Here is a 17,239-nt window from a genome sequence, read left to right as displayed (position 1 = left end):
AACATCATATTTTGAAAGATTTAACATAATTGTATGGATCAAATGCTAATTTAGAAACTACCTGATAAACATATGAACAATGTATTAAATATTGATGTCAAAAGAATCATTAAATTGGAAATTCAGCCTCATGGTTGGGATTTATCAAATAAAAAGGACTATATTCCAACATTAAAATTATAGGGACTAAATGCTAACTTTCTCCAGAACTATAGGGACCAAATTTGTAATTTAACCCAAAAAATTATATTAAAATATTTAAACTAATAAATAATAATTTTACTCTTTTCTAAAGAAAAAATAAATTTAACAATTCTTAAAAAATAATTAATTTTTACCTCTAAACTTGTCAAGTTGTATAATTTTCATTAAAAAAAACATAAATAAATAAAAGACCAATCTCATCAAATAATCAAATTAGGAAGTAGTAAACAATTTTTTATTTTCTTGCATTTCTCAATTTATAAAGAGTTACATGATAACTTTTCTTGTTACTTTAATAAGATTTTTTTGAAAAGAATACTTTGAGCAAAAATTACTTTTTTAGTCTCATCTCTCCCAAAATTGAGGATTTGTGCAATTTTTCATATTTTTTTTAGAAAACATCATATTTGCCCCTAAACTTATCATGTTGTATCAATTTGGAAGCTGAACTTTTAGTTTTATCAACTTAAGTATTACAATTTAAACATCAATTTCATTTCAGGTAATTCACCTACTCGTTTAACAAAAAAAAATGCAAATTTTTTTGTTGAACTTATTAGTTTCAATAAAATAAAGTTTTTTACAAAAAGAAATTTGACCTATGAACAAATTAACCGATAACAAATTGTGTTGACATTGATGTTTAATACATTGGTTATTATGTCTATAATATGTTAGTTTCTAAAGTTAGTGTTTGATCCATACAAATTTGTTAAAATCTTTCAAAGTATGGTGATTTATATTTTTTATTTTACATGGTAGAGAGGACAAATTAGCTCAAAAAGAAAAAAAAAATCATATAAGAAAATTGCCGATATTACATATTCGATCAATGAAAGAGGTTAAAAAAAAATAGTTAAACCAATTAAAATTTTAAGATTTTCGAAAAAAAAAAAAAAAAAAGGGAAAAATAGATAAAATTGTCAAAAATAGCCTCTAAATTTTTATCTTTCAAAACTAGCATATTCTTTGAAAATTATTACAATAGTTTTTTTTATCCATCCCACCCGAGAATTCCACAAAAATATAACTTTTTTCTAACTTTATCGATTGTTTTGGGCTTTTTCAGTGAAATCTCGGACACTTAATACCGAGATTCTATCAAGTTTTCTAAATATTGTGGAAGAAATCTCATGTTAACCCCAAAATTTCTTTATATTTTTTCAAATCTTAATTCTTTATTTACAAAATTTGATCTTTTACAAAATTTAAAAAACAATGCACTTGAGATCCATCTAAAAAATCATAATTGGTTAATTCATTTGTAAATTTGAAAATTCATATAATTGCGGAAACAAAAATTAAGGTAAAGTTTTGAAAAATTATGTAAAAATTTGATATAAGATTTGGTAAAAATAATCGACCTTGGAGAAAATTTGAAAATATATAAAATTTGGTATAAGATTTGAAAAAATTATATAATATTTAAAAAATTAGTAGAATCTCGGTGTTGATATTGCCTGAGATTACAACGAGAAGATCCAAAACAATCAATAAATTAAAAAAGTTAATTTTTTAACTAAATCATTTTGAAAAGGAAAAACTTAATAGTGTTATTACTGGCAATTTCCCAAAAAAAAAAAAACATTAGCAAAGAAAAGAAAAAAAATCGGGTGCTTCCCTATAGAGGCATTCTTAAAAGTTTAAAACCAAAGAAAAAATATTTCTAATCATTAAATTTTAAAAAATAAATAATTAAACAAAAAATGTGTAATTAATTAATTTTAATAGCCAACAAAGTGTGCATAGTTCAATGAGCATATAAGCGTGTTAGCAATCACAAAGTTTTGAACTATACAAGCTGTTAGCAATCACGAAGTCTATGGTTCGTATTTCTATACTCTAGATGGTACTAAAAAAACCAATGTACTCTAATAAAAGGGAAAAAAATGCTTTAACATTTGCAAAACAATAATATTATATTTAATCAAAAAGTTCAGCTCTCCATTTGTTACCACGTGTGTCCAAATTACTTGGTTCATCCTCGTTCAAAAGTTATACTCAATTAACACTTCAAAACTCCAAAAAAAAGTTTAGTAAATAAATTCAAATTAGTTATCAACAAAAACATCAAGAGCAAGAGCCTAATAGCCTAATAGCCAACAACTCCATGACATCCCCGACTAGCCTGGACAGTAGTTAGTGTCCCAAACAAGCTTCACAGTCCTAAAGAATAGTTAATCTTCGCTCCGCTAGCTTAGCTTTGATACTATTCGTTGAAGAAATTAACACAAAATGAGAAGAGAAACACTTCAAAGAAAGAAGCTTGTATTAAATACCAAGATAACACTTTTGAGAGAATTTTTTTACCCTTTGCTCACTCACTTTTTTTTCCTCTATTGTTTCTCTAACTTCTTTTCATTTGAGATACTTATTTACAATCTTCCAAATAAATCTAGAGATATCTAATACTTACATTTTAGCTTTCTATATAGGTACTTCTAAAAGCATCTAAATAGTTAGAACAACCTCCTACTTTAATAAACAAGACCTCATATTATCATCATAGAGTAAAACTCAACTAGTTAAAAATGTACAAATGCCACGCCAGGATAAATGGGATGATTTGCACTTGCGTTAAAGAGAAGCTAATCTTAATCCATTATATTCTGATCAACAAGAAAGGCCAAAGATTTGTCTCTCTACATTTGCAAAGTATAGAACTATTGATTAATTTCATATCCGAGGGGGGAAGATCCAGTCCATGATAATTCAAGGGGTTAGCTTTTTTCCTTCTCTTTTCACCTGTTTAAACACAAAAAATAATCCCAACTGGTTCTGACTTCTCAAAAATCTCTTTTTTAAAAGATGATAAGTAAGATCCAAAGTTCCATTAGGAATGAGTTTTCCCATCTAACCAATAATTTTTCAGGACAAAAAAAAAGGAATGAACTAAAAGGATTTTGAAAGAGAACTCCCCTTGTTTTCCTTGGTAGTAGTAGTATTGTCTTAGTGTGTGAAAATCATCAGTCTTGAATGTTGCCGCTCTCTACATTTTGCTTGTAACTCATTCAACTCTGCAGCCTACCTGGTTTCCTTTCTCTCTCTTTTCTCTTAAATAATGTATTTTCTTCTCTAAACTGCTCCACCTCCTGCATTTTGGGCCTGCGGATTCTCATTTTGCTCCTCCTGTTGCTGCTGCGGCTGCTGCTCTTCCTCTTTCACTTTATCACTCCCACTTCCATCCATACTTCCATTGCATTCTTGTCTTTGAGGCGGCTTTGCTTCTGGTTTTTCACCTGGAGAAGTACCTGAATTGTGATCAGATTTCGTCGAACCATTCTCCTTTTCTGAAAGGGAACCTGTCTCAACTGCGGAGTTTGGCGGTTGTTGAGGAGATGGAGCTGGAGCACTGGATGAACCTGGAGGGGGAAGGAATACTCCAGTGCCGGGAACAGGGAGACGAGGTGGAGGATGCCTTGGATGTGCAGTGGGCCACGCGGATGGACCAGTTGGGATTGGCACGGGAGGGAAAGGCATAGGTGGTGCTACAGGTGGGACAATTAAGGGAGGGATGCCATTTGGTGGTGCCATTTGGGGACGAATGGGTGGCGCTGGTAGCACCCCAGTCGATGGAACTGTAGGATAGGGCTTCTGTCCAGGGGAAAGACGAGGGTTGGGCGATCTAACAGATGGAGGGCCCCAACTGGAAAATGAACCTATATTCAGAGATGTGCGTTGCCCATCAGCTGGTACAGCTCTTTTTGGTTGTGATTTGGTCAATGTAACAAGTATACGTTGCTTGCGGATAGCGGGAATTGCATGCTTAGCAAAATCTGCAGATTTTCCTTGCACCACTAGTAGGGTTCTGTGTTTCAAAAGGTGAAGAAAAGCAGTACAGATCAGGAAGAGGATGATCAACAGTAAATTAAGAAGCACATGTCAGGACGAGGATAAAAGGATAGAACGATTACCCGGGTGTGAGAGACAACTTCATAGCCCCTCTATAGTTGCCAGAATGGTCTGTACCAATCACTCTACCAAAAGTCATTTCACATTCAGTCAAGAGGAGGACACCAACGGGCCTCCCAAACCATGGTGGCCAGACATGAGGCTGAGAATGATCACCCTGAGGACATCAACCAATAAGAATATTAGTCTAGAACTTACATACACTATTTAAAACCTGCTAAAAACAAGAACGTAATTAACAACCTCATTATAAAAATCAACGATGCAGGAATCTGGTTTCACTGTCATCACTTGCTCCCCAACCAAACGATCAATGAGATCTTGAAGTAATGAGGGAATGGATTCTATTCTTCTATCTGTAAAGTTCACTAAAAAGGAAGATCTAAACTACCCCATGAAACAAAAACTGACAAAGAGCTATATTTATATTGCTATATCATAGCTCAACTAAATTTAGAAATTGAAACCTCAAATGAATAAATACCTTTAGAGAGCCCTGAAGAATTGTCATCATCATGAGGAGCATCTGCAATGGGAAAGCCTAGTTGGATCATCTCTCTCCCATGTCCCTTCATGGGTCTTTTTAATACCACATACGTCTGACCTGATTATGTGCAAGAGCAAAATATTATATCATTCAGTTCATTCTTAAGCAAATTTTATCACGTATAAAAACATTGTTTTTCAATAAAGATAAAATATAAAAACATTGTCCATCTTACACATATCATTCATTAACACAATTGCAGGGCAATAAGATAGAAAGTTAGTTCATTGATTTTTCCAAAGACAGAAAACAAAGAGAAAAGGAATAGAAGAAAAAGTGTGCATAAGGTAAACATGCATCAGAAGGAACAGGGCCAATTGCGATTCAACTTTTGGTTTGACTGGGAAACAACTAGATTATTCTATAGACGCCTTATTTATTATTATACAATCAGTATAAACACCTAAGCTTACAATGTCTCATAAAAAACCTATAAAATTAACTGTACCATTATGATGCTAATGCTAGTGCTACTCTTTCCACATCTTCGAGATCTAAGAAATTTTCACATGCACTTATATTTTTATTTTTACAATCTTAACTAGTGGAAAGATAACAAGATTCTTCATACGTTGCAAATTACAAGGAATAGGTGAGAAAAATCAAATTTCAAATATGAATTCCACCATTCCTGTTCATAATTGATTTAAATTAACTCAAAGATTGTGTATACTTTGGAGAGCCTTTTGTATATCATATGTCATTCCAGATAATGGGAGTTTTCATGATAAGGGCATAAATCCTTATTGCTTTGTTTTTTGGGCTTGTGTTTGTATTGCCCTTGTATATTCTTTCATCTATCTCAATGAAAGTTTGGTTTCTTTAAAATAAAATAAAATAAAACCCTTGGGTAAAGGTTTTCTTGTGGATCTTCTCTTATGAGATGTTGAATACTTGTTGACGCCAAAGAATCCTTCTGAATATGGCTCTCTCCCCATATTGGTGTGTTCTTTGTAAAGGAAGCGACGAAACCATGATGCATTTGTTCTTCTTTTGTCTTTTTGCAGCTGCATGCTGGGAAGACCTCCTTGACATCCTGAACCTTGTGTGGTGCTGGCCTCGCAAAGCATTTGAGGTCCTATTTCAACTCATTGGTGGCACATCTTTTAGAGGGCAAGCAAAGATCCTTTGGTATAATGAGGTGTTCGCCCTCCTCTAGCAGCGATGTAATATGATTGGGATAATTTGGTAAATTCAAATTAATCTTATTAATCCTTGATTAGTTACATTTTAGTTACTCAATTAGTTTTTAGTTTCTTTTTAGATATCCTTTTAGGATTCTTCTAATTCTCTATAAATAGAGAGTTCCCTCTTGTATTAGACAACTTTTAATTAACAATAAAGATTTTGATTGATTCTTGGAGATTTCTCTCCTTTTAGCATTTAGGCTACATCAAATTGGTATCAGAGCAACTGCCTGGGCCAAGATTTGACTGCCGTCAGTGGAAGACCAATAAACTCTTGACGACACCAATCACAAGAGGGAGCTTCGTGAGTTATGCTCATTGCCAAACAACACACATCTAATTAGGGAAAACCCTTGAAATTCCAAGAAAGAAGAAACGAAAGATTTTTCAAGATTTTGCAAGAATGGACTACTACTGACCAAAGAAGGCATCAAGAAAAAATACAATTGGTATGGGCAAGAAAATCAATTGCACTTCCAAAAAATAGTGCTGAAATTTTGATTCAAGTGATTCAGAAGAAGAATTCCCACATACTAATTTTACCCATGCCCGATTTTCTCGAAGAACCTATCATTATCCACAACGAAAATTTGACTCTACTGTTCTAGTGACTCTGATGACATTTCTAAAGGCAGTTTGGAATGGAATATGAAGGCAAAAATATAACCAAATGGCTCAACGATCCATTCAGACCCGTTTTTCAAGAAATCAACCAGAAAGACTTCAAGAGCCTCGAGGAATAATTAAAGATTTTCCAACAAATCCCACTTCCATCCATTAGTTTTCAAGTTTTGTTGGCTATATTTTACAAGTGTTTTTAAAACCAAGCCATGTTTTGAAAACTAAAAAAATAATTTTTAAAAACTTGTTTTTGTTTGTGAAATTTGGCTAAGAACTCAACTCTTTTACTTAAGAAAGATACAAATCATTATAAGAAACTTAGAGAAAACAAACTTAATTTTCAAAAACCAAAAACGAAATGGTTACCAAATGAGGTCCAACTTTTTTGTACACCTTACCCGACATCTTTCGGAATCTTCTTTATCTTGGCAGACAACTTAAAACATGTTACTACTTAAAGAGTGCAGAAAACTTTCTTCCATGGACGCTTCAATTAAAATTGTAGCAACATAAAATATAATTTTTGTCCTATAATTTGGATTTTATTCCAATTTGGTCCCAACACAATCTGTTATCTAATTTAAGCATCTGTACTTTCAATAAATCTTAAATTTAATCCTTCAAAATTAACTTTATCAAAATTGATTAAATATTGTAAATATATTTTCACAATTTGTAAAGGGGATTGAAAGCCTAATTTTAACATTTATTGAGTATAGAGACTAAAATTTAACAATTGAAATTACAGAGACCAAAATAGAACAAAATTCAAAGTACAGGGACCAAAATGGTATTTGTACCTTAAAAAATGAAAATATGGTGCTAAATCCATTACCAAGTAGAGCCTATAACACCTAGAAGACATTTGATAGGTAAATATTCTTGATGACACCCAGCAATGAGAATTACTACGTGCCACATTCCAAACATTCTAACCATATGGTCCATATCCCTAAAAGCTCTCCTTCTCACAAGCCATTAGTTTACACGATAGCAAAGGACCATTGGCCAAATCACCAGGATTCTTTCATTATTATTATTCAGCTGCGAAAGGTTTATTGTAAATGAGGTTAATTTCTCTATAGAAACCGGACATCACATGAACATATCATGGAGGCATGTCAATTTCTAAAAAATTAATAGACGACACATTTGGGATATGTTAGTTCTTTTTATATATATATATATATATATGTATGTATGTATTTGCTTACTATGACCTTTTCTAAAAATGAATACTGAAAAAGAGATTTAATACTTCAATCTACTCAAAACAATTCGTTGTAAAGGTGAGAGGAAACTAACAACATCTCTATTATCTAATAAGGTTTACAAGTTAAAATTAGAACCAACAATATCTATTGTCCATGCTTCCTAGATACTTTTGGGAGGGGAGAGATACTTTTGTGTGGTGGTGGAGGGGAGAGATACTTTTGGGAGGACCAATGGGTGGGGTTAGCGACCTTTGTGCTTTATATCCTAGACTTTTTCATTTGTTGTCTCTTAAAAATCACTTTGGTGTTGGTTTCCTTGTGTGATCAGAGAGCTCTTGTTCCTTTTTGTTTGGGTTTCATCTCCCCCTTTCCAATAGGAAGGCAACTAATGTGACTTCCCTTCTTGCTTTGCTTGAGGGTCACTCTTTTAGGTGTGAGAGAAGGGATGTGAGAGTTTGGAGTCTCAATTCTTTGGAGGGGTTTTCCATTTCTTTCTTCATAGTCTCGTGGATCCCTCTCCCTTAGAGTCAGTCTTTTCAATTCTTTGGAGGACTAAGGTTCCTAGGAAATTGAAATTCTTTACCTGGCAAGTTTTACATGGCCATGCGAATATGATGGATCATCTCACCAGGAAGCTCCCCTCGCTTGTTGGACCGTTTTGTTGTATCCTTTGTGGAAGGCGAAGGAAGATCTAGATCATATTCTTTGGTGGTGCAAGTCTACTAGTTCTATTTGGGAGCATCTTTGCCAAACATTTGGCTTTTCATTTGTTCGCTAGAGAGACGCTTTTTGTGGGGAGAAGGGGCACTTTTTGCGGTTAGCTGAGATGTGTTATATCTTGTGGGTTTTGTGGGGTGAGCGGAATGGTATGACTTTAGAGGGGTGGATAAGGATACTAGTGAAGTTTGGTCCCTTGTTTACTTTCGTTTTTCTTTGTGAGTTTCGATTTCAAAGACCTTTTGTAATTATTCTATATGAGTTATTTTGCATAGTTGAAGCCCCTTTCTATAGGAAGTGGTGTGTTTTGTGGGCTTTTTTTTTTTTTTTTTAATTTGATACCGGGTATTCTTTCATTTTTTTTCTCCATAAAAGTTGTTGATTTTATCCCAAAAAATAATAATAATAAAATAACCTAATTTTTTTTTTTTTAGGAAAACAGGGTTTGATTATGGAGTTCTTAGGTTTAAAAGATTTCCAACCAAAGCGGTTGATATGTGGAAATATAAACTCTATCCAAACTCCAAAGGCATGAAGAAAAAACTTAGCCATTTCTCAAGGGGAAAATAAGGAGGTTCCAAAAAGAAGGGAAAAAGGGTATCTAGAAAAAGGTGGTAGCTTCGAGGGGTAGAAGGTGACAAGGATATCCGTCTAGAAGTGATGAAAAGTCATATTGAGAAAAGGGTGGAAGAACTCCTAACAAAGGTAAAAGTTAGAAAGAAGAAAAATAAGGGGTTCACTAGAATAGCTTGGGGGAAAACTCTTACGTTGAACAGATTTTGTTTTCATGACAGTGATATGCTATATACGGGAAGTTTAAAAAATAGGTCTGACTACTAAATTCCTTCATGCTGAAAAAGCCTAATTGAGATATGAAAACACGGAGATGGCCAATTAGTTGGCAATACAAAGGGTAGAACTTATTGGGGGATTTGTTCGGTCTGTTTACCCTTTTTTGGGTGGTGGGGTGGGGGGATAAGAAACGATATTAGCTTATCCAAAGAGATACAAAATGAGAGCCCTTTAATATGGGTAAGTTAGGCCACTGATCATATTGCAATACCAAAGGAGGGGTAAAAAGGGAATGGCTTATATAATGGGGAGTGTAGCTTCTTCATCCAATAGCAATAGAGTGGGCCCCACAGTTAGTTAAAAAGGAGAAAGGAATGAGTATACGTGGGGGAAAAGGGCATCAGTACATTTTCAGTTATTCATCTTTCAGTTGAGTTTACTCGAGAGAGAGAGAGAGAAGGGACCTTTACTTCCATGTGATTGTAATTTGCCTCGAGGCATTTCTTCAATTCAATAAGACTTCCTACTATCATCTAGCGATACCTATCAAAGTACAAAAGGAGAAATCAAAGAGCAACAAGAGAGATTGACCAGTGAATTTTGAGGGGTGGGGTTGTCCTTGCTTACAACAAAAGAGAGCAATAAAGGAAAATCTATAAGAAGAAAGGTTCTGTGACATGGACGCCCTGCCCAACTAACTCGGTCGGTTGGCCCACCGGATGCAGTATAGTACGAGAATGTATAAGCCAAGTTCGGTACAGAGTCGACGGAATATTCTAGTATCCCCGGTGCCCGTGGGTGACTCATGAGTCCGTCCAACAAAGTGCATCAAGTTGATTGCGACTTACGGAGAAGTGTTTCAAGTCATTCGATTGTAGGAGTGCTCCCCCGTTCCACGGGGGTTATCGAGGGCCCGGGCTCCCCGTTGCCCGTCCTAAAAAAGCCTGGTCTAAGGCCTCTTTCGGGTATCATCCCTCCTAGAACAACGTTCTCTTTCAGACCTTTCATTAAATCCCTGGAGAATTGAAATATCATTGATGAGACCAGCAGTCCTATCTCAAAGCTTAGAACAATACAGCACAAGTGTTGCAGGCCCCATAACATCCCTTGGTAAATGAGGAGAAACCCTGTTCGAAATATATGTTGGTCCAATAACTTCATGTGGGGGAACCATGGTCCAAAATATGTACGGAAGCAAACCATGATAAAACGATCGAAATGTTGTTTGGTCAATTTTGAGAAGACGAGTGTTGTAGGAATCAAACAAGTTAAAAGATTTGGCTGAAGCAAGGGGACAAGAATACTATTTTCTTTCACATTGTCTCTGCGTCCAAAGAGGAACTACTGTAAATACCAAACCATACAAAAAGTGGAGGACATTCATTCACATTGCTCCATGTGAAAGAACATACTGGAGGTCCTTCGTTCATTTCCATGTTTATCTCTGGGCTTCGATTTCAAAGGATTTTTGTAATTATCCAATAGGCATTTTGTTACATAGTCGGAGCCCCTTCTTATAGAGGGAGCTCCCTTATTGTGGCTTGGTTTTTTGTATGCCCATGTATTCTTTCATTTTTTCCTCAATGAAAGTTATTTTCATAATTTTTTTAAAAAAAATCACAAATTGCTTCAAAGAAAATTAGAATTTTGGAAGATAGTGATACTGATGAAGAAATTCAATTTTTTTTAATAGACTATATTCTAAAGAAGTTACTCAAGATGTATTCCTGAAGAAAGAAGGGAAACCACTTTTGAACTAATCATTCCTGGTTGGAGAGTGTTGCAATCAATTGAGAAGGTTTTTTGGGAAGGAAACAATGAGTGGAAATTAAAACACTTATTTGGTTGGAGTAAGGTGGTCCAATCAATGATGACAGGGACTTCAGATCAGATAACATCAGGAAAAAGAATGTATTATTTCTTCCTCTTTTTTCTGAAAAGGAAACGTAAAATTTCAATGATATGGTGAAGTTCAAAGTGAAAACTCAAAATTCAACCCTTCTGCATTTTTTTTAAGATAAGAAATCTTTTTCTACATTTATCACCTATTGCAACACAGAATAAACAAATCATAACTTCTATTTATTTTACCCAATAAGGATTTTTTCCTAATAAACAAAGGGCATTAAAAAAAAAAACCTGAAGTCAGTTACTACATTCTCAATTCCCAAATTTCATACCATTTTTCAGCCAAAAAAAATCTACTGTGTGTATATATTTATTTATTTATGAATAACCAAATTTTCATTGAGAAAAAAATGAAAGAATACAAGGGCATACTAAAATAAAGCCCACAAAAGGAGGTAAACTAGAAAAAGGGCTTTAAATCAAGTAAAATAAGAATCAAGGGTAACTACAAAAAGGCTTAGCAACATTGTATACTTAATAAACTTGGAGGCAAGTACTTATTCTGAAGAATTACTACTTAGATGAGAAGGAAATTTAAGAGGTCCCAGGCAGACAAGATAAATGGAATTTATATTGGCTAGGAGAAGAGAGAAAATTAGAAACTTACTTCCATGGTGCATATTCTTAGTGAAATTTCAATTTCAGAAACTCACTAAACCACATTCTATATTGAGTAGAGCTTTATTGACGCTTATTTAGAAGATGAATGATCCTAAGAAGGTAAAGATCATCGTGTGGATTCTTTGTCAGGAAGGTCCAAATACTGAAAAGGGGTGGCAAAGTCCAAATTTCTGCTGATCTCTGTTTGAAGGTTGGGGAGGACCAGGCACATCTATTTCTTCACTACTCCTAATAATGGAAGTACCGGGTTTATTGTTTCAGCGTCTTGGTTGTCCTTGGGTCTTCGAAAAGTCAGTCAGGGATGATGTCATCAAACGTTATGTGGCACAATTTTAAGAAAAGGGCTAAAAGTTCTTCGGATTAATGGATAAAAGAAACCATTGAAGAAATGCATCCAAATTGGGAGGAGGGGACGGTAATAGCAAAATACTATGTACCTCACTCTTGAGTATGTTTTTGCTGATACTCCGGATGTAATTAACATTAATTGGAGTGGCTTTCTCAAACTTTAAACAATAGTTTATGGATTACGCTTGAATATGGGGAGTGGACGAGCAGTTAAGGGCATAGGTATTATTGCAAGTGTAACTAAGTTTTTTTTATAAGAAACATAACCTTCATAGTCAGTGGAGAAATTACAAAAGGAGGAGATGAGATATCCCCACACACCGACAGGCTAGAAAAAAGAAGCCCAGCTAGTGTAAATATGAGATAAGCTACAACTAAAAAGAAAATTAAAGTAGAAGACCAAGTAGAAGCAAAAAAAGTAACCACATTCCAAAAATGTCCATGTTAGTTTCTTGACCACAAAAAATTCTAGAGTTTCTTTCAAGCCACAACCTCGGAGGGCAAAGACCCCATCAGACCATAGGTCTTATTGTAAGTGTAGAAGGAAGGTTCCGATTTTCAAATTTGTTCTTCGTTGCAAGTCCTGATGAATCAATCAAAAGTCTTTTTTTGGGGGGTGGGGGGGGAAGACATGAGGGCCAACGAGAACAGCTTTAGACAACCAGCAGCACTCCAAGAACATAGGGAAGAGATGAGGGAGATGGATGGCAGAGAACCCGTGGAACCTAGCTTTGGTTAGAATACAAACTACAAATCAAATATCAGCATATTCACTCTTTCTAATTTTTTTTTTTTTTTTTTCTTTTTTCTTTACAACAAATATGGTTGGAGATTTGAACCTCTAACTTCAAAACGAGTAGATGCCTTAACCTTTGAGTAATGCTCTGTTATCAACATATTCACTCTTATTTTGCATCTATCTACGCTGACCTAATAATTGCAGAACTAAAATGGCTGGAGCCTCAAACTTTCTTTTCCAAAAATGGAAAAAAAATGCTAATTGAACTACACAGAAATATTGAGCTAGCTTCATAGGCATTTGAGGGTAGATATCTCATCTTCTTCTCCTTTCTTAACATAATCTGGCTTCTTATCTTTAAAAATAGGTAAATGTACCTGTACATGTACCAATCTGGCTTCTTATCTTTAAAAATAGGTAAATGTACCTGTACATGTATAGGTAAATGTACCTGTACATGTATAGGTAAATGTACCTGTACATGTACCAATCACCTAAGCTGCCTAAGATTTTTTATAAAGAACATTCAAAATGTCCAAATTTTCAATTCTAACAAGAGCACTACAAATATTTTGGTCTGAATTCAAGTTTTCAATGATAGGGAACTTTTGTACATCCTTTGGGTCATTACATACATCAATAAAGTTGTTTCTTATCCAAAAAGGAAAAAGAAAATCAAGTTCTCAATGGAAAGTACTTATTTAGAAAGAAAAAGTTCATTCAAGATTTCCAAACAAGGCCCAATTCTGTGAAACATTTCCAACAACCATGTTTAAGTAATTGTTCCAATTCATAAACTCATAATCTCGAAGCCATAAGTAACATAATTGCGAACAGAATGAATGTTTCACCGTATAAACCTTCACAAAATCAAACTAATTGAAATTTCTTTTAATAACTTCTTAAATAAACAGAATCATTTTTTTTTTTCATGGAACATGAATATTGTCAAGCAGAGTTGAAAAGAACAAGAACTTGCCTTGGAATTGCCCTCTCTTTCCGGAAGCCCTCAAATCATTCACCAGAGAAAGAAGCTTTGAAACCTCAGCATCATCCAATAATTCTTCAAATAATTTCAATCCATCCATCACATTAACCTGAAATTGAAGAAAAATAAAATAATATGAAGTCAATCAGTCTACCATGTCAAGCTAAATATGAAACACTTTTTTTTTTCAAAGTATCTCACAACAAAGAATCCAAGAACCAAATTTAGGGCAAAACTAAACAGATATACCATCTTTCCATCAAACATCTCATTGGCAACAAAGGTTCTCGGGGTTCTGGCAGCATACTGCTTTCCATTCTGGCTTTGAACAGACTGCAACTCCTTATCTGGGGAAAGAGTTGATCGATAATATAATTACAATGATGTCATTTTCTTTAGATAAAAAAAAAAAATCGATAATTTCATCACAACAAATAGGATAAAGCTTAAAAATTAATATTAGTTTTGAATTATGACACGGCCATTTGTGATTTCTAACTATACCGACAATGCTTAAAGAGCAGACTCCCACTAAATATAAGTTAAGTTTTCCAGATTGAAACAACGATTAAAGAGGAAGTACTCACCTCTGTGGCTTGAAGAACATCCATCATCAGTAGGTTCAACTTGAGATTCTTTATTACTTGCATTGTCTTCTAAATTTTCTGCACACTTTGGTTTGCTATTACTTTGGTCCTTCCCATGAGTATCTAGCCAACAAGCAAGTTTGTCAAAATTGAGATATCGTCATAATTTCTTCTTCATTGATGAGTATTTACATCTAAAGTAATTCAAACCTCTATGCGTGAAATAGAAATGACAAGAAACATGAACATTATACATGCAGGGTACAAAATATAAAGTAGAACTAAAATCAAAAGTGAATGAAAACATGGACATTTTCATTACCTCGATAGGACCTTACAAGGCCTTTAGCAACCATGCATATCAAGTTCAAGTGCAATGCAACAAAGATTTTTCCAGGTTCAAGAAAACCTCTATCCTCACCTTTACTATAATCTTATCCGTCGATCTTAGTTTGAAATTCAATTTTTGTCCTAAAGATACTTTTTAGTTATAACCCATATAAAAATTAAAACATTCATACAAACAGTTTATAATGTAACCCAAAAGACACACAAACAGATTTTACAATCAAAATATCAATCCCTTTCTGTTTTAAATTTTCTTTATCAATGCACAGCAGGGCAATGCCTTGAACAGTTAATACCAACTATGTAATACTATTTATTCCTTTCCATGAATTATTAGATGATAATAAGATGAGGAAACAATTAAACATTGTTATTTTAACAAGGTCATGTATTAAACTCAAAGTCATACTGCCATACTATACTTTAAAAGGAAAATGTCAATCCGTGACAACATATATAACTTGTAGCATGAAAGCAATAAATAAATAAATAAATAAGTGAGAGTATATATTTAAACAGAACCAAGATAAAATAAGAAGTTTGGTCCCAGCATTTCCAAAGCTTGTATCCTATAGATTATTAAACTTTTCAAAAATGTTGTCTAATAGGTCTTAAACTTTCAAAGTTCAGGATCAAACGGTCCACAGATTAAACTTATAATATAACTTTCGCACGCTATTACAAATTGATAGGGGAACAAAAAAATTACCTTTATTGTCCTCAGCTGACTCTGAATCTTTATCATTCAATTTACCATCCTCCCCTGAGGCCTTACTTTCATCACACGTATTACTTACTTGCTCCACCTTCCTACAGCCTACAAGACTTGAAGAATTCGCACCATTACATGACTCTGCACAAGTGTTGATCTCTTCCTTGACTGTGGCTTCAACCCGATGACCCTGCTGCTGCTTAAACCCTGGTCCAGGTCTCCTATACAACTTCTGCCCCACTTTCACAGGATCCATATACCTCTGCTGCCTCCTCGAGGTGACCTGCTGAAGGGCATACATCACTTCTGCCACTGAAAAGTACTGCTGCATATGAAGCACCGGCGTCCAATTACACCGCCGTTGCTGTATGCATCCAATAACCACGTCATACTCCCCAGGCTCTCCCACAGCACGCAAATGATGGCAAAGGGCATCAATTATAGCATTTGAGGCAGCGAATTCTCCTCGCAACCATGAGATAAACCCATCACGCTCATCAGGAAACCAGGGGCGTGGGTGGTGCTGATGGATCTCGCCACCGCCACCACTCACCGCAACTCCACCACCACCGCTCTGATACGAAACTTTATCCGGTACACCCACATTTCCCGATGGCATTGCCATGAGAATCTTCTAACCAGAAAAATACACTAAACCCGCATATACAGTTATATACCCTCAAATCTGAGATCCAATAAAAAAGCAGTACAAATGAATGTCTTTAAAAACAAACAAAAACTCAGTCCAAATGCTAAATTAAAGGTCATAAACTCAAATACCACAAGAATTGCTTAAAATCATCACTACCCATCAATCATGAACAGAAGTCAATAACAATGCTCAAACAAAAACAACATCCATCCAACTGGGTTATAATCTTTTTATGATATCTACACATTCACAACCGATCAAAAGAGATTACCTGAACCGAAAAATTAAGAATCCAAATTCTGAGAACTGAATAACAAGCTACAGAAGAATTTGGGCGGCGATGGACCCCAATTATCAGATCTGCAAAATGGGGTTTGAGAAAAGCTCTTTTTAGACTGTGCTTGTGAATAACGCACAGTGAAATTCAGTAAATAAGAAGAAACAAAAGAAAAAGGTGGGATTTGAGGGAAATTTAGGAATATAAGATCTAGGGTTTTGAAAGTGAAAACTGGAGATGGTTTTAATGAACACGAATTTACATAGGTTCTTAAGACTTCCTTTAAAATGGTGGCTTCTCTCTCTCTCTCTCTCTCTCTCTCTCTCTCTCTCTCCACTGCTGAGAAAAATAAAAACTGGGACCAACGTAGGATATACTCTCAAATTCATCAGCTTCAAAAGGGTATTCTGGTAATTTCATTTAGGGTTCTGAATTTATTGTCTTTGGACTTTGGAGTTCAAAGATTTGATCTTTTTAACTAAATAATCTCCACTGTTTTGGATAATCTCCCTTAATCTAATTCATCTTGAATTTACTCTCAAACTTTTAAGTAACTGTTTTTTAATTTTTTAAATAAAATTTTTATTACTTTTTATATTTTTTAAAAAATATATTTTAAATATATTTCCTAATTAAATATGTTTCTATTTCTTACCTTGTTAATCACTTTAAATCATTTTTTATAGTCCATTGTTTTCTGAGTATGAAAAAGGTTTTTACATTCATCCAATTTTTTATCCTTTGTCTTATTTATCTAATTTTCTTTTAAATCCACTTTTGAAAGTTGTATTGAAATTTTCTTTTAAAAAAATTATAAAATTTTTTAATTTAGAAAATATATATTTCTTGGAAAGTTGGAGTAAAC

At 34.3% G+C, this 17,239-nt stretch overlaps 1 protein-coding gene across 2 annotated transcripts; it reads right to left on the bottom strand.

The window, feature by feature from the left end:
* Positions 1-2,781: 2,781 nt before the first annotated feature.
* LOC120081330 (RNA demethylase ALKBH10B) lies at positions 2,782-16,717 on the bottom strand. Of its 2 annotated transcripts, none has more exons than XM_039036082.1 (9): positions 16,369-16,717; positions 15,443-16,130; positions 14,386-14,508; positions 14,048-14,145; positions 13,790-13,907; positions 4,601-4,720; positions 4,360-4,484; positions 4,119-4,273; positions 2,782-4,012 (listed from the first exon to the last, which is right to left on the bottom strand). In XM_039036082.1, the coding sequence occupies exons 2-9, from the start codon at positions 16,068-16,070 to the stop codon at positions 3,280-3,282; spliced, it is 2,100 nt and encodes a 699-aa protein (XP_038892010.1). In that variant the 5' UTR covers positions 16,071-16,130; positions 16,369-16,717; the 3' UTR covers positions 2,782-3,279. The 2 variants fall into 2 exon arrangements, with proteins under 2 accessions (XP_038892010.1, XP_038892011.1); XM_039036083.1 differs by having other exon boundaries at positions 4,360-4,472.
* Between the last annotated feature and the right edge of the window lie 522 nt (positions 16,718-17,239).

The sequence above is a fragment of the Benincasa hispida genome, chromosome 7, assembly GCF_009727055.1.
Source record: "Benincasa hispida cultivar B227 chromosome 7, ASM972705v1, whole genome shotgun sequence".
NCBI classification, from domain to species: Eukaryota; Viridiplantae; Streptophyta; class Magnoliopsida; order Cucurbitales; family Cucurbitaceae; genus Benincasa; species Benincasa hispida.
The sequence above is the reverse complement of the archived record's forward strand: the minus strand, read 5'-3'. Positions and strand labels throughout refer to the sequence as shown.